The sequence below is a fragment of the Syzygium oleosum genome, unplaced genomic scaffold (assembly GCF_021117445.2).
Source record: "Syzygium oleosum isolate NSW1041296 unplaced genomic scaffold, Sole_v2.1 Sole_v2.04, whole genome shotgun sequence".
In the NCBI taxonomy this organism is placed as follows: domain Eukaryota; kingdom Viridiplantae; phylum Streptophyta; class Magnoliopsida; order Myrtales; family Myrtaceae; genus Syzygium; species Syzygium oleosum.
In genome coordinates this window covers 5,496,447-5,514,465 of record NW_026607488.1, presented here as the reverse complement: position 1 = coordinate 5,514,465, position 18,019 = coordinate 5,496,447, and the positions used below count along the sequence as shown (strand labels likewise).

The following is an 18,019-nucleotide window of genomic DNA, read 5'->3' as shown; positions in this document are numbered from 1 at the left end:
CATTAAGGCGGTTTTGATCAATTGCCTGGACAAGAAGCCAGGGAGAAATTTCCTTTACTCTTTCGCTATACTCCCTTTTTCCCCCTCGGGGTAAGTACACTGTAAGTGCCATAACTTTTATACGGAGGACACTTAAGTGCCATAACGTTTTTTTGGCTCACTTGAATGCCACATCGGAGTAGAAATAGAACACTTGAGTGACATTTCCGGCCAAATGTGCTACATGGATTTCTGACTTAATTTTTTTTCATACGTGGAAATTAGAAAAATAAACGGACGTCCAACGTGGAAAAAGGATATCCACATGGAGAGAAATGACATCGTTCGTTGGATCTCTTTGAGTGAAAGAAACGTCGTCGTTTCTTTCGTTTCTTTCCTCTCCAACGCATGAGCTGCTTGTATACAACGATCGATTAGGGAAAAATTAAGGCATCTCTCTATCTCTCTCTCAAATCGATCGATCTCTGTCCCTCATTGATCGTCCTATTTAGTCGCGAATTAGGGCTTCGATTTTCGTCAACACTTCGACGAAGGAGCAAATCGAACTATCCCTTGCTCGTATCTTGTTCGTCTGTCAATTTCAGAAGGAAATTGGGTCTGTCGCACGCCGAGTGTTGGTCGACAGTGAGTAAAGGTTAGTGAGTGATTTTGTTGTGTCCACTGGCCAACCAAATGAGCTTCGCTTTATCCTTTGTCGTCTTGGTGTTGTTGACAGATTGTAAAAGCACGTTGAACGGCCATTGACCGACGCTCCAGATTAGCGTTTGGTGCGAAAGTGTAAAGGTGGGTGCTTTATTTTGTTCATCGTTATATTTTGTCGTCTTGTATCCATTGAACAATGGCCAGAATTATCGTTTATTGAACGTGGGGACCGATCGCAAACTTGTCTTGTCTCTGTCTATTGTTTACTTAAAATTGGGTTGAAAGTGGGGACCGAATCGATTGCTCAACTTGTCCTCTTGTGTCTATGTATTATTTATTGAAAGTGGGGACAAATCGTACAACTTGTCATCTGTATGAGTTGTGGTCCCGGACAATAGAATAATTTTTTTTTGTCTTGACTACAGTGTTAAAATGGATGATAGCACTGCGCCCATTACTATGTGCTATGGTGGGAAGCTTGTTACTGGAGAAGTGTGGAAATATGTTGGAGGAAGTGTTGCTATTGTTAGGGTCAGCATCAGTAATCTATCATATGAAGACCTTGAGAAAGATATATCGAAACAGTTGCGGTGCAAAGTAGGAAATTTGCACTATCAAATACCTGGTAAGAGTCTGAAAGATGGATTGAGATATCTGTATGATGATGGTGGTGTGAGAGATATAGTTTACCATTTTCTTCATCGTCATGAGGTTTATGTGTATGTTGAAACTGTTGGTGCTGAGTATGAGGAAATAGTGTTGGAAGTTGGTATTGAATCTGAGGTTGGTGATAGATCTGTTTTAGAACAAGATCGGATATCTGAGGACACCGAGGCTTCCCTCACAGCTCGTGTGCTAGAGATATGTGAGCAACTTAGAAAAGTGGTGGCTTAGGTGATGATGAAGAGGAGACACTACCTGAATCATCGAGTAGAATCAATTTGGGTTCTTGGGATGTTGCATTGTCCAATGATGACGATGAGGAAACATTACTGCATACAATTTACGAGGGCGATGTTGATGATGAAGACATTGCAGTTGCAAGGGAAGAAGTGAGGGCATATCAGCAAGGAAGGAAAGCATCAATTGGGGTAGTGGATGAGGGCACTTCAGTAAACCAGGATGGTAGAGCTCCAACGGCAGATCGTGATGATACGGAATATGAGCAAAGTGGTGACAACGGCAGTAGCTCAGAGGATTGTGATAACGAAGATGTTGCATCTCAGCGTACAATGAGAAGAAGGTATCCTTCTTATAATTCAGCCGATACAAGTCCTATGCTTTGCTTATCGATGAGTTTTGATGATGCCAAACAATTTAGAGATGCTATTGTGAGGGACTCAATCACTCATCAAAGGAATATCAAATTCACTAGAAATACCAAGGATTATGTTAGAGCAATATGTGCACAAGCTAATTGTCCATGGAAGGTATATGGTGCATTCAGTAAGAAGACTGGGTCATTCCAAATTCGGTCACTTCAGGAGGAGCATAATTGTGGCATTGTATTTGATAACAAAAGAGTGACTAGTGCGTGGTTGGCTAAGCAGTTCTTTGACACCATTAAGACCATGCCAGAAATCAGGACTTCTCAATTGAAACAACTAATGAAAGAGCAAGTAGGTGTGAATGTGTCAAAGAATCAATGCAAGAGGGCTAAGTCTAACGTCGTGAGAACATTGATGGGTGCATACAAAGAAGAATACGCTCAGATTTGGGAGTATGGTAGGGAATGTAGGCTTCAGAATCCACTCAGTAGAATTCATGTAGATATTGTGGAGAAGCCATTGCCTGATCATGGGACACAATTTGATAGAATGTACGTATGCTTTGATGCATGTAAAAAAGGGTTTTTAGTTGGCTACAGAAGAGTGATAGGGTTAGATGGTTGTTTTTTGAAGGAGTTATGCAAGGGAGAGCTATTGGCTGCCATTGGGAGAGATGGAAACAACCAAATGTTTCCATTAGCATGGGCTGTTGTGGAGATAGAAAACAAGGACACTTGATCCTGGTTTTTGAAGAATCTAATGGCTAACCTTGGCATAAATGATGGAAGAGGTTGGGCATTCATAAGTGACTAACAGAAGGTAATGTCACTAAACTATTGTATTTTTAATATCATTTACATATTGTTGCTTACATATGTTTGTTGGTTTTGTAGGGACTTGTCCCGGCAATTGCTGAGTTGATGCAATATGCTGAGCACAGAATGTGTGCTCGGCATATATATGCAAATTGGGCAAAGAAGTACAAAGGTGATCAACTGCAAAGGCAATTCTGGCTGATTGCAAAGAGCACAAATATGACAGAATTCAGAATTCACAAAAAAGCTCTACATGCCTTATCAGCTGAAGCTTTTGATGCATTGTTCCAAACTGAAGCAAAACATTGGTGCAAAGCCTTTTTTAGTGAAGAATTCAAGTGTGATGCCGTGGACAACAATCTTTGCGAGGCATTCAATGGCAGGATCATAGGAGCTAGGTGTAAATCCATCATAAGTATGCTTGAGGACATTAGGATTTTGGTAATGACGAGACTGCAAAAACAGAGAGATGAATGTGCCAATTGGCCTACACAGTGTGGGCCTAGGATTGTGAAAAAATTGGATGACAACATTCCTGCTAGTAGGTTTTATCATCCAATTTGGAATGGAGACGATGGATACGAGATTATGCATAATGGTGACAAGTATGTTGTTCACTTGGAGAGGAAAAATTGTTCTTGTCGAGCATGGCAGTTGACTGGGATACCTTGTTGTCATGCCATTTGTGCCATCCTGCTCAAGCAAGCCAATCCAAAGGATTATGTAGATGACTGTTACAAGAAACCTAAGTATCTTGCTGCATACCAATTCATGATGCAGCCGTTGAGAAGTAGCAAGTTCTGGGATAAAACAAATCATCCACCCCCAGAACCTCTACCACTGAAGAAGCTGCTTGGCAGGCCCAAGAAGAAAAGGAGGTTGCAGGAAATAGAGATTAGTAGTAACAGAATGAGTAGGTGTCACGCCCCGAACCCCTACGAGCTCGCGACATCCCCTGCTCCGGTCGAAATGATGCGACGTCCCAGGAACGTCGCCGACCCAACCCAAACATCAGAGCCACATGCGGAAGCGAATAACAAAACCCCGGACAAATAATGACGACAACGGGGTAGAATAACAGAACAATCCAGCAACCACATATTCATACAACACCAAATATACAAACATCATATTACAGACATAAATACAGACTAACATCCTCAGTCACCGTTTAAACAAAAGTTCAGGGGTTTGGTTATCTTAACTTCACTATCGGATAACCCCTAAAATCACCCTAGGGAAAAACCTAAGGGTCGCCCTCTTCTATTCTGCTTCTGAATTTCTGGCTTGAATCTCTGGAATTCACCTGCAGCTCCACTGGGCACCAACAGCAGCTCCCCGGACTTCCAAAAAGAAAAGGCGCACTTCCCGGGTTTAGGGCGGTTCAAAGTGGCGGTTATACAACCGTGAGACGAATCTCAATAAGTGTACAACCCCAAACCCCACGTAGGCACTCACGTACCGCCAGACGAAAACACACATAACACACAACGATCGGCCAAACTAACAATCACATGTGACCCTACCTGGAATCCATCACGCACGTTCCTGCACGTTAGACAATAACACAGCCAACACATCACAGCAAGGAATCACAGACGCGCGCGTGCCTCAATTATAAGACAGAAACCACTTGGGCACGTCCCATACCGTGCCTAGCAGTTTCTACCCCATAATTAAGCATCACATCACGCGATACAAACACACTCGCACGCTACTCACACCATGCGTCACTTTCCACAATCATCTCGCTTGTCTTGCCAAATCCCACTCATTTTCAACCTTTCCACCACTACCGCGCCCGCGTAAAACACATCAGGCCAACGGTCTTCTGACCTCGTCAGGCATCGTCACCCCGTCGGGCCGGGCATCGTCACCTCATCAGGGACGGCATCGTTCCGCGTAAACGTACACGCCTCAGGACGGAATCCTACACACACTTTCCTTCTACCGCGCCCGCGTAAAACGCATCAGGCCAACGGTCTTCTGACCACGTCAGGCATCGACACCCCGTCGGGCCGGGCATCGTCACCTCGTCAGGGACGGCATCGTCCCGCGTAAACGTACACGCCTCAGGACGGATCCTTTCCAACCAATCTCACATTTCCGTACCCTCGTTCCACTCAAACCACACTTGCCACGCCACCACACAAATACACTGCCAAACATACACACTTCACATACATTTCACATTTACACAACCTCGTCACACAAACACCGCACGAACACCCAATCACACATTGTTGGCACGCGAATACAATACGCGAATGCACTACCACACCACCACACTTCACGACCACACACACGCGACACATGGCCAGTCCACAATCAGCCCAAGCACAATCCCAAATCAGCCACAACCACACAGTCATATCACAACACACACGATCAACACACAAACTGGCATTTCTCCACACCCAAACGTTATCAAATCAGTTCAGGCCCTTCACGACAATTTCACAAAATCTCGGGCCGGACCTAACAGTACTAACCACACGACAAACAGCACCCCACAGCACCTAAAACCACGCATCACAGCCATCAATCAGTCTCTTTTCGCCCTCAAAATCACCATATCTCACTCCCGGCTCTTCACGGCACTTTCATAAAATTACGAGCCGGTCCTAATGGTACTAACTGCGTATCGAACAACCACTCACAGCACATCACACGGCATATCACAGCCAGCAAACAGTCCCTAAAATCACTTAAACCGAACTTCAAACGAGTCTAGAAATACCCGAGGTCCTAAATGACATTTGGGGAAAACACTTACTCAAAAGGCGAGACAGAACGGGGCTGGAACGGGCCAGGACAGCGGCAGCAGCGGAGCGGCGTCGCTGGCGATGTACGGACGGCGTGAACAGCGATCCCCGTACGGCGCGGTGAACAGTACTTTCGTACGGACACCGTACGGACAGGGGTCGGGACGGTGGCCGCGAGTGCCTGGTGATGCATGCAAGGCCCGACGGTCCGGGTGAACAGATCCGTACGGATCGGTGAACAAGACCCGTACGGACACCGTACGGACCGTGGCCGGACGGCGACGCACGGCGAGGCTGGACGGCCGGGTGTCGACTTAACGGCGATCGGAGTCTCCGGCGACTGTTTGCAGACCGGAAAGAGAAAAAGAGAGAAACAAGGCTGTTTTGGATAAGAACCGGGTCGTGGTGGTCGAACAGTGAGAGGAGGTCCAAGGGTACTGTGGCGACTACCGGTGGGCGCCAGCCCGGCCAGCATCGTCTCTGCCAGTGAATGTGATCTAAATGGCGTAAACGTAAACCGCAAAATAGAAAACAGAGAAAGGAGAGAAAACTTGCGGGAGAAATGGCCGAATGGTCTGCTGGAGAGAGAGAATAACCTGGTCAAATATGGGTCAACAAGTGTGGGTGGATTCCAAGTGTCAAGATCTAGGGCCTTAGGACAATTTTGCCCCTAATCCAAGGGCCCAAATTTGATCCAATCCAATAATTTAGGGGTAGAATGGTCCTTTGTCCCCAACCATGGTTGACCAGACCTGGTTTAACCTTAACTCACCTTGGTTAATCCCAAAATTAAATCCAATTTTCGGAATTAATCAAAAATGGCCTAGGGGCATTTTCGTAATTTTTCGATCCCGAACCGAAATTCCAATTTTCGCACATACGTGTTCCATATGTGCGTGGCCAACATAATATGGCGTCGGAATCGCGAAATTCATCGCGCAAGCCCTCCAAAATCCACTTCAAAGTCTTGGGAATAAAATAATATTATTTTTCCAATTTTTGTCGAAATTCCAATTTTTGGCCAAAACCACTCTGAATGTGCGTGGCCACCCCAAAATGACCTTGGCCGTGAAAAATAACCTCAAACGGCCTCGAATCCACCTCGGTGCCCACGGGGGCAAAACCGTAATTTTTCCTACTGATCAAATCCATTTTTTTGCGAAAATGGGTGGCCCCAAGGTTGGCCAAGCCAAAAACGTCATCGGCCGTCCAAAATTGTCACTTTCAAAATTCTCGATTCCCGGGCCCGAACTCCAAGAAATGACTAAAATTGGACAATTGCAACTTTAGCTTATCTCTGGCTAACGGGTGGCTCATTGGGATTATGCGCTCTCGACCCGTGACCGACACTAAGTCAAATCACGTTTAAGTTTACTCCACCCGAGACGACCTCGATTGTCATATAATTGCGAGGGTCTGTCACTAGTTCCCTTTGGACACGATCAATCAAGTAGACCGTTCTCGGTTGGCTCAAAACATTCCCTCGTCAATCGATATGGTCGAAGATCGAACCTAGGTCGAGTTCTTTGGTCATGCGAACTCAATCCCGTAATAGCCCTACCCCTAAGGTTAGCATCCCGAGAATGCGCATTTCCTGGTGAGACCTCACTATAGTGCATTGGTCAAATTCATTTCTTAAATCTCGGGAAAAGGATCGAAAATTCAGACTGTTACAGTAGGGCTGGTGGAATCATACGGTGCTCACTATGCCATCGGGAAAGGCACAATAAGGTTGGTTGTCCAAATAAGAAGCAGCAACAGCGACAAGAGCAGACAACACAGGCCAATGATACAGGGGTACCTCAGGGAGCCACACAAAGTAATGATGGGGAACCAAGTGGGCCAACTCAGTCCAACATTGTACAGCCGAGGAGCAAAATTCAAGTAAGCTCTTTGTTAAGGATATTCCACGTGCATGTAGTTGTTTGTGAATTAACCTCATTCTGTTATGTCATTTTGCAGGTTAGAAAAAGATCAAGTGGAGGTGTTTCCACTGATAGTTCTGCACCACAACGTACACGTGGTGCACTTGGGAAAAGGCTTAGGAAATATGGCTATGGGTTGTTTACAGACATGAATACCGGCATGACCATTTTGAATGTAAGTTTTTTAGTTGTTATGCATTTAACATATGTCATATGATTGACATGGTAACTAATGGTTATATGATTGCAGCCTGGGAGACCTTCAGAGGTGCTGATATCTCAAGGAGGACCAAGTCAAGAATCGGCTGCACCACCAAGAACAACAAGAAGTCAAGGGCAAGCACTGCTAAACCAATCAATGGTAACTCGAGCACAATCTAAGAGGAAGCAACCAATGGCACTACCAAATCAGAAGGTGCAAAGGCCAGCTCGAAAGCAGGCACCCAAAAATGCCACAACAGCGCTTGCGTCCGAATCAAATGATCCTGGAAATGTCACTACACATCAGTCTGAACAACCTGCTACCACAGTGGCACCAATCACAAGAAGTTCAGCAGGAGACAACACCAACAAACATCAAGGACCAAGCAAAAGAATGTCTCCTCCAAAAGCTAAGCCAGCTGAAAAAGAAACATGATCGATGAATATGCCTAGAGTTCCACTTCGAAAGAGTGCGAGGATCATGAATAATATGAAGAGTTGTCCGTCGAACAAAGGAAGTGACCAAGTTGTTGACATTGACTAATGGGATGATGGGAAAGGCTGTCTATTTATGTGTGTTTAGGGGGATTTTGTTAGGTGTTTAATGTCATTGTTGTATTTTGGCTGGTGATGTGTTTGGTAGCAATGTTGTGAGGCGTTTATGTTGCTGCATTTTGGCTGGTGATAACTTCATTTTAGCAGCAATGTTATTCGAATTTATGTTTTGATGTTGACGTAAGATAACACCATTTTGAGGTGTAAGGATTATGTTATCATGTTTGATGAATGAAATTGCCATTTGGTGTCAAACCAGGCTAGGTTGATGGCAACTTGTTACTTATAGTGCATGTTACAGGATAACGATGTCTAAGAATCTTTGCTTTAAGCTAACTCAAGATGTGTTTAAGAAAGTGAAACCAACAGCTTACAAATTTTTTTGTTTATGAACCTAAGTGCTCACTTTTAAAAAGTTGAGGAACCTAGGTTATAACTTTTTAAAAATTAGTGAACTTAAGTGTTCACTTTAAATAATTTGTGGCACTCAAACGATCATTCGTAAAATTATTTGGAACTTCTACTGTCCTTAACACCATACGCAAGATAGCCAACACCAACCACAAAATCCAGGTTCATTACAGCTTGCTGCAAAAACTGCAGCAGAAATTGCAAATCATCTTACTCTTTATAAACCCACAATAATGGACAAATTGCATCCTAAAACACCATTTATCAAATCGACCAAATATGGTCATTCGACGCAATCAACAATAATGCACAAATTGCATCATAAAACACCATTTCCACCAAATCAACCATACGTAGCTATTCAGCCCAGTCAAGCAATCACAAATAGATCATTAACTCAGATACACAAAAATTACCATAACTATTCAAGCATAAACACATTCCAAAGCCTAATATTAATTGCTCCAATTATCACAATACAATTCTTCAACTATGGTAGACTCATAAGCTTCTTCTCATTACCAACGTTACATATGACCAAAAACCAGACCAAACCCGACAAGAACAACACAAGCAAAACTCGATAAATATCTCTTTGAATTTTCATCCTTGATACTTTCTTCTTCAAATGTTTCACCAAAGATTCCAGACCATTTATTTCTGCTTGCATTGAGTCAGCATCGTCCAACTCGTCCATCAATACAGGCCGAGCTTCATGTCTTCCTTGAAGTAGTTCCAAGATCACCGACGTTGCTTGATTCGAAAATTTGGCGTCAACCCACTTGAAATATCCACAATTGAAGTCTTCTCTATACTTAGCGCATCCATGGAACCTTCTCCCCGGATTCTCTCTCGTCCAAGCCGTTCTTGTTGGACTTCGCAACCCACAATAGCAAAAATATCGACTTTCATCTTCGCTTTGTTCATCAACTCGTGAGCCACTTCTCTTGCTTTTGCTCCCCATTGCGAATTTCATGAGATGATTTGCCTCAACTTGGACGATTGGAAATTGGGGATTCGGTTAGGGTTAAGGTTGAAGAAGACAATTGCTCATTTTGCCCCAATTTATTGAAGAAGCCGACGGTTTTTCAATTTGTGATGGTGTACGATGTCGTTTTGAACTTTAAATGCTGACTTCAACTTTCCGGCAAGCCACGTAAGATGAGTTAATATTTTTTTAAGCCATGTCGGACGTTCCAGTGACAATGGCACTTATATGAGCGATTTTTTTGAAAATGTGGCACTCAAGTGAGCCAAAAAAAAGTTATGGCACTTAAGTGTTCTCCGTACAAAAGTTATGGCACTTGCAGTGTACTTACCCCCTCCCCCTCTGCGTCCCCAATTTGTTGGTCGTTCAATAAGAAAAATCAATTTTCTTGCTGAACGACGTCGTTTTTGGTCGTGCAGGTAGGTGAACTTGTCAAACGACCTCATTTTTGGGTTTTTTATGCTGATTGAGATCTTCGGCGAGCCACGTCAACAAAAAAAAATTAAAATAATGCCACGTCGGATTTCCGGCATTCGAGACCGGAGTTGGCACTTAAGTGATTGTTTTTCTTTAAAATTGGCACTTAAGTAATCCGAAAAAAACTTTTAGCACCAAAGTGAGCGCCGCACACAACTTTTGACACTTTTGGTGTCGTTCTTTCCATAACTATCTAGCAATTACATCTTTGTGTAAATCGCCCGCTGTCGATAACTTTATCGATCAACTTCTCTAAGGATGCGTTTGGTTCAGCATTTCCAAGGGACTTTGGGGAAATGCAAAGCAGTTTAGCCCAAAGGGCTTCGGGGAAATGCAAAGACTATTTGGTAAATTTTACTTTGAGAAGCAACTTTGAGAGAAAAACTGTTTGGTGGAAACACATTTGAAAAGTCCCTTTGGATGATTAATTAAGCTTTTTCATTTTTAATTGGTTTAAAATTGAAAAAAATGTCTGCAAATTTAAATATTGACAATAATGTTAAAAGATACCGTTTAAAAAATTTTATTAAAAATGAAATTTCTTTTTCTTGCTAAACAAATTCAAATGGAAAAAATTCACCTCAAACTGGTATCTTTCTCAAATTAAAAAATAAAGAATACTTTCATTCCAACATACGTGGTAAATATGTTCCGACGAAAGAAATTCATTATCTTCAAAAATTATGAACATCCTTGTATATTTACTAAACTCATAGTTATTTGATCACGTAAACGGTAAAGTTGGGTTTTCAATGAGTTTTTGAGGGTAAAAAAGGAAATCAACAAAATTTCATTGAAAAAGGCTTCAGCATTCCGAAAATGCTGAAAGCTCAATGCCAGTCTCTACTAGCATTGAGCTTTCAGCCTTCTCAAGGCCAGCTTTCACCTCAAAGCCCCTTGGGAAATGGTTGTCAAACACCCCAAATTTTCCTCAAAGGGCTTTCAGGCCTCAAAGGGCTTTCAAAATGCCGAACCAAACGCACCCTAAGTCTTAGCTCTTGTCGCTAACTCATGTTGTCAATGACTTCCTTAGTGAGTTGTTGATTCCCTTCAAGTTGTCGATTGTTCTATTCATTATTGACTAAACTCTGCTGTTATTGACTAAGTCTGATACTTTTCGATAATAATCAAAAAGTTGATCATTTTTTTTGTGTTAACAAACTCGCATAGATAAGCATAGTCACAGGTAGTAGCAAGCAACTCTTTGCGTCAAACACCGCCTTAATTAGTAGCAGTGATTGAACGCCGAGACGGAAATCGCATGCTTGTTTGTTGCAACTCCCAGAAATTACTTCTTGTTTCCTCTCTTAAAATTGAGCAAAAGGACACTATAAGTGCCATAAGTTGTGTACGGAGATCACTTTGGTGCCATAACTTTTTTTCGGATCACTTTGGTGTCAACTTTTTTGAAAAACGATCACTTTAATGCCAATGCTGAAATGGTCGCCGGAAATCTGACGTGGCTCTTTTTTTATTAATTTCCGATGCTGACATAGCTCGCCGGAAATCTGACGTGGCTCGTCGGAAATCTGACGTGGCTCTTTTTTTTGCCGGAATTTTGGCCGGAGCCACTAAAGTGATCTCTTTTTCTCCGACTTAATACCAAAGTGATCCAAAAAAAAGTTATGGCACCAAAGTGATCTTCGTACACAACTTATGGTACTTATAGTGTCCTTTTGCTCTTAAAATTGTCAAAATGGGAAACAAGCATGCATACATTCGAAAAAATTATCAAAAATAACTTCTATATGGCTATATATCTAATCTATGTATACATGTGGAAATTGTTTATGTTAAATAAAAGTCAAAGCCCGAATTCGTAAAATTTTGAGAAGAATAAAAACGGAAAACGTCGTGAGTGAGAAGCACCGATGAGCCCAATTGCCCCAGTTAGGTCAACTTAGAGATCATTGCCCACGATGATATATAGTTAGACACTCTTTATTTCAAGAAAAATAAATATTTTTAAAAATATTTTTTAAATAATCACTTCAAATAATCAGCCAATGAAATTTTTTAAATTATTGACAACAATTTATGTTCATTGACAAGTTCAAATAATTTGTAATACTTCTCTGTTAATTTGGCAATCCTCTTATCGACTGTCCTTACAGGATGATGCTTTAAGCCACGACGAGAATTTGCTTCGCCAAATTAGAAACTGTAGCTCGTATTCTCTGCGATATGAAGGAGCAAGATGATAAGCATCTCAAACTTGGTGAAACATTCAACTCAATGAGGAAATTCCGTGCACGAACTCAAAGATCCGATGATGCCATGTGAGGAAAGGAAGCATCATACTTCTTGCAAGCAAATGGAAAGATGTAATTCTGGTTCACTTTAATCAGCACAAAAAAAGAAAGAAAGAAGCAGAAGACAAAAGGAATATGCTAATTGAGAAGCATTGATCTATCACGCATTGGGGCTGCATATGATGAAAGCGACAACTACGAATAATACAATACAAACTGGAAAAAGAAAATCAAAGAAAAAACAAGCAAATGAAACGATGGTGAAAAATCAAGTACAAGTTGATGAAACACACTCAAATCGAGCACTTGAAAGATTAATACTTGAGTACTTCATTTGCAAATTGCAGCGCATCAGACACAGCTAAGTGTTTAATGCATCCATATGTTTTAGCACGGATGAACTCAAGGCGTTCCTTGCATCCAGATCGTCGAGCAGGAAGGAAAGCTACTCAAATTCCTCAACCTAAGTAGCACATGAACCACAATACCACAAAGAAACCCGAGCGCCGCACTCGATCCAACAAGAGAAACCGCCGCACAGATCAGCATCACAAAAGCCTCCTCCTTTGAATTCATGTCCCTGGCAGCCATGGCCAGCTCAACTCCCGCGAACAAAAGCAGCACACCAAGCACACCAACTGGGAACTGGTCCAACACCTTCACTATAGAACTCCCAAGGACCAAACCGAGAATCAATTTAGCGATGCCCAGGATCACCACGCAGCCCCCGCTCCTGCCACCAAACTTGTACTGCCCCGCCAGGCCTCCGGCACCATGGCAGCACGGCATGGCCCCAAACCAGCACCCGACCAGATTCATTAGCCCCACTGTGACCGCCACCGACGTGGCGGAGAAGTCCTTCTCGGGGAAGAGATCGTAGGACAGCTTGCACACCGCAATAACCGAATTCAATATCGATAATGGGAGTTGGGGAATTGTGCCTTTAATGAATCCCTCTTTCCAAGCATGCCTTGAAATCTTCACAACTTCAAAAGAGGATGGACCAAATTTAAAGTGCTTGATCAATTTAGGCTCTCTAATGAAGGCCAGGACAACACCTAGCAGGAAGATAATGAAAGCTGATGGAAGAGCAGTCATGATTCTCTTCCATTTTCTCTTCCTTCTCGTGCTTTGATCCTCCATGTCATCACCCAATTCTCGGTTGCTTTCCCTCTCTTCATTCTCTTCACCAGCACCATTGATGACCACAATGAAACAAGCACAAACAATGGCCAACACCAAGCCATCCAACCCGAACCAGGGCCTACTCCCAGCCGATTTCGACTTTGAAAAGTTCTGAACGTTCCTGACGTACCTCACAGCAGTCATTGCAAAAGACAGCCCTTGCGAGAGCTGAATCCCCCTAACAACAGACAGAGGGATCAGCCTAAAAGCGAGCTGCATCAATCCGGTGACACCCAGGAAGACCAAAATCGCACCGGTGCAAATCCCGGCCGCCATGGCCTCCGGGATGCCGAAATCGGCACTCGAAATCGCAACCGCCGCAATTGACTTCATGGGTTGGACCGGCATCGGAACACCGTATATGGCACCAGTGACCATGTTGTAGACACCAGTGAATATCAGCGTCGTGCCAAGGTTGAGGTCCTTGGCCAGCGTCAAGGCCAGGACTATGGGGATGTACGTGCCCAAATCGCCCATGGCTCCATTGATTTCACCCCATTTCGAGTGGATGGCCAAGTTGGTCTTGAGCTTGTGAAACATGTTGGACGGTGAAGTGAATTTGGGTGGCGGAGGATTGTTGGTGCTCGAAGGGCCCTCCATGGCTTTGACTCGGTGATGTACCGCGGAGCGCGCACAAAGGGGAAGAGAGAATTCGATGCTCTTTTATAGGTGCGAGCTAATAGCGATAATTGAATTATTTAATGAATGATGCAATGGACAGAACTAATCACGGCACGGAAACTATAAGATATGTAAACTTGCGTTTTTTTTAGCGGGATCTGGCGTGAGTCTGTGAATTCTTTGAAGTTCTATCGAGTTGATCTAATAGAGATGAGAAAAAATTTGAAGAGTCAAAACAATTTTGGGGAATGGGATTTAAAGGGTGCAGGTTAAAGAAGATAAGAATTTAAAGTTACGTTGGGCGAGAGGTTCACGATCATTATTAGGGGACATTTAAGATGCCGTCTTGATGATACACTTGGGCATGGATTCGAATGAAATTGTCTCTGTAAAACAACGAGATTGATGCCATGTGATTTTGGGATTCTTCGACAAAAAAAAAGGTTCGATTTTCCATTCCATCAATTTTCAGTACCATGTTTGGATCATCTGCTCGAGTTTCACACCTTGGCTTTCGTTTTCTTCTCTTTTTCCCCACTCGACCCCCTCCATGAACAAACAATTTCCGTTCATCTTAGCAAGATTTTGTTGGTGAATAGCTACTTTCCTAATATAACTAGCTTCCTTGTCAGATTCGAATAGCTAATTTCCTTGTCAAATCGGATTACCTCATCTCATGTGCACATCGTTCGAACATAAATACCCTTTGATCGCAACGCATTACAGAGTCGGCTTATACAATGATCGTTTTTCCTATTTTCAGTTCTGAATGGCATGGTTTGTTGCTCATTCGAAGAACAGAAACATTTATAAAGCTCGTAGGTTTTATTTCAAGGCATGGAGCGAACCAATCAACCAAGCGTTGACAATAATAGAAAAATTGAGACAGAAAATGGATCGTTGCGTCTTTTCTTGGTGTACATGGCTGGCATCAGAAAAATAGCTAATGTCGTCCTTAATAGCCATTCTAAGCAGGGGTGTAAATGGTTCGGTTTGGTTTGGTTTTTTTGAAAAACCAAACCGAACCGAACCGTTAAGGCACCTTGAACCGAACCGAATTTTGCTTGAATCGAATATGAACCGAACCGAAAAATTAGTTTGGTTCGGTTCGGTTCGGTTTGGTTCGGTTCGGTTCAATTTTTCGATTTTCTATTATTTTTTTCTGAAAGTGTGGAGAGGCGGAGGAAGGCATTCAGACCCAGTTGCTTTCGCCCACTTCTCTCTCCCACAGCCCCCTCCCCTTTTTTTCTTTTTTCTTCTTTCTTTGGTACCCCCAGTGACGCAAGCGAGAAAGCAAAGCAAGAAAAGGGAAGCCGAAGTGGCACCACCACCACTTCCTTTGTTTCCTCCTCTTCATCATCTGTCTCCCCATGCTCGCACGCTCTCGTGCTTGGCAAATCTTGATCCTTCTCAAGATGGGTCTCTCCGTCACTTGATCCCTCCATCGCCCTTTGCCTGCCCTTGCTTTCTCGTGCTGGTTCTGGGATAAATCTTATTGGGTATTTCTATTTTTAGGGTGCTCTATTTTTTCATATGGGTGTCCGAGATTCACTGTGGTAGTCGTCACCAAAATCGAAACCGATGCACGCATACTTCGATGCGAACGAGGTAAGATATGAGCACGGATCGACCAGAACAGCAACTTTTCCCACCTGCGCTCATGAACCCACATGGCATCCGCCTCGAATCCAAGCCATTTCGTCTGAGTTCTCCTTGTCGATCACGGGAACTGCAGAATCTCGCTTGTTCGAGCGCCACTTCTGCTAGATCTTCGCCAGCTCTTCGCTGCGTGGCCGCCATTGCAGAATGCCGCACGGCCACAGCGATTAGGTGCCGGCACGGCGGAGAGAGGGGCTGAGCTGAGCAGCGCCGAGGGAGAGAGAGAGGATTTAGCCCTTTGCTGTTTTAGCCCTTTTAGCTTTAGGGTAAAAACCGTAGGTTATTTTCAGTTCGATTTCGGTTTGATCCGAACCAAACCGAAATAAACTGAACTGAAAGAAAAATAATGGTTTCTTTTGTGTATCCGTACCAAAAACCGAACCGAACCGAACCGAACCGAAATGCACAAAATTTTCGGTTCAGTTCGGTTTTTCGGTTCGATTCTAACACCCCTAATTCTAAGTGCCCTTCTCTAAGTGACCTTTCGAGAAAAGTATCAAAAAAGTCATAATTCTTTTGCATTGATGTCAATTTAGTCATAAATCTTTTTTTTGTGCCAATTTAGTCCTAAACCTTTTATCTTTGTGTCAAATTAGTCCTTCCAAATAATTTATCCAGATTTTGCTGATGTGGACGCCGATCGGCCTACATGGCACCGCCGACATTAACGTGGATAATGTTTAATAATGTTTTAAATTTTTTCAATTTTTTAAATATTTTTTCTTATTTTTTTCTTTTTTTCCTTCTTCTTCTACCTTTAGCAGATGATCGGCCACCGACCATGGCCGGCCGCCTGGCCTCGCCCGAACGAGGCGGCCATCGCCCGCCACAGGCAAGACCAACCAACCCTCACCCAAGCGAGGGCGAGCGAGCGAGCCCTGGCGAGGGTCGGCCTCGTCCAGGCCAGATCTGATGAGGCCGACCCTCGCCCAAGCCACGGCGGCCTCGCCAAGTGTCGCCCGAGCCAAGGCGACCCTCAACGAGGCCGCCCTGGCGTGGGCAAGGGCTAGCCTCGCCAGATTTGGCTTGGGCGAAGCCAACACTCGACTGCGCGAGGGCGAGCCCCGGCCAGTCGACACCCGGCGAGGCCGCCGTGGCCTCGACAAGGGCCGGCCTCGCCAGATCTGGCAAGAGAAGCCCTCACCGGGGCTCGACCAAGCCTTGCCCAGGTGAGGGTAGCCCGCCTGGGCATGACCAGTGGCCAGTCACCGGCGAGGGAGGAAGAAAGAAAAAAAATCAGAGAAAATAATTTAAAAATATTAAAATATTTTTAAAAATTATCCACGTCAGCGTTGGTAGTGCCATGTAGGCTGATCGGCGTCCACGTCAGCAAAATCCAACTAAAATTAGCCGGAAGGACTGAAATGGCACTATGTCAAAAGGTTTGGAACTGAATTGATACTAATATAAAAGGTTTATGACTTTTTTGACAATTTTCCCAAATAATACTATTAGCGATGAAATTTTCATGGTGAAAAACTGCAAACATATTCAAATGGACTTTTCGCGGCATGAAACGATTTTTTTCAAGGCGAAAAACATATGGCCTTTTAGCCACAAAATCATATCATTAGCCATGAAAAATTGTCGCCAAAGCTACGATAACCCACAAAATTTTCGTTGCAAAATGTTGTTGGCACTTTTAGCCACGACATAAAATTCGTCGCTCTTGAACCTCCATTTTTCCCCTTTTGTCACGAAAGATTTATCGTGGTGAAAAGTGTACTTTCAACCATGAAATTACTCGATTTCGTTGCTAAGATCTACCGTCACAGGCCTCTAGCCACCACTTTTCCGTCCCGAAAAGTTTTATAGCAGGAATGTGGATTGTGATTTAATTTTTTTAAGATAAAATGTGAGTCCAATTAAATATATTGATATGCTCGTGATTTTTCGATTTTGTTGCCGAGGTCTACCGCCACGGGCCTTTAGCCACCATTTTCCGTCCGGAAAAGTTTTGTAGCAGGAACCCTTGGCCATGAAATTTCAATCCTCTAGCCACGAAATTCCATTGCGACGAAAGGTCGATTTTCTTGGCCATCGCGTAAGGGTGCAAATGAGTAAAGGGGGGAGGGTGGGGTCCGGGCCATCGCGTGAGGGTGCGAATGAGTATCACCCCACTAACACGAAAAGTACGCTAATATCTAGACCAACAGCAGTTTGGATTTGGATGCTTTTTCATATGATGCTTGTCATTAGCATAAATATCATCAAAAGAGAGCTCATAAGCATATCAATATATTCAATTGAATTCA

The 18,019-nt window shown here is 43.5% G+C and overlaps 2 protein-coding genes across 2 annotated transcripts; one reads left to right on the top strand and one right to left on the bottom strand.

The window, feature by feature from the left end:
- The first annotated feature begins 2,717 nt into the window (after window positions 1–2,717).
- On the top strand, window positions 2,718–8,041 carry LOC115664633 (uncharacterized). The gene is made up of 4 exons (XM_056311007.1): window positions 2,718–3,642; window positions 7,170–7,374; window positions 7,453–7,590; window positions 7,682–8,041. Exons 1-4 carry the CDS (start codon window positions 2,831–2,833, stop codon window positions 7,688–7,690), a joined length of 1,164 nt encoding a protein of 387 aa, XP_056166982.1. The 5' UTR covers window positions 2,718–2,830; the 3' UTR covers window positions 7,691–8,041.
- Window positions 8,042–12,433: 4,392 nt separating this feature from the next.
- LOC115674278 (molybdate transporter 1-like) lies at window positions 12,434–14,106 on the bottom strand. Its single transcript, XM_030596627.2, has one exon. The coding sequence runs from the start codon at window positions 14,082–14,084 to the stop codon at window positions 12,702–12,704; it is 1,383 nt and encodes a 460-aa protein (XP_030452487.1). The 5' UTR covers window positions 14,085–14,106; the 3' UTR covers window positions 12,434–12,701.
- Window positions 14,107–18,019: the final 3,913 nt, after the last annotated feature.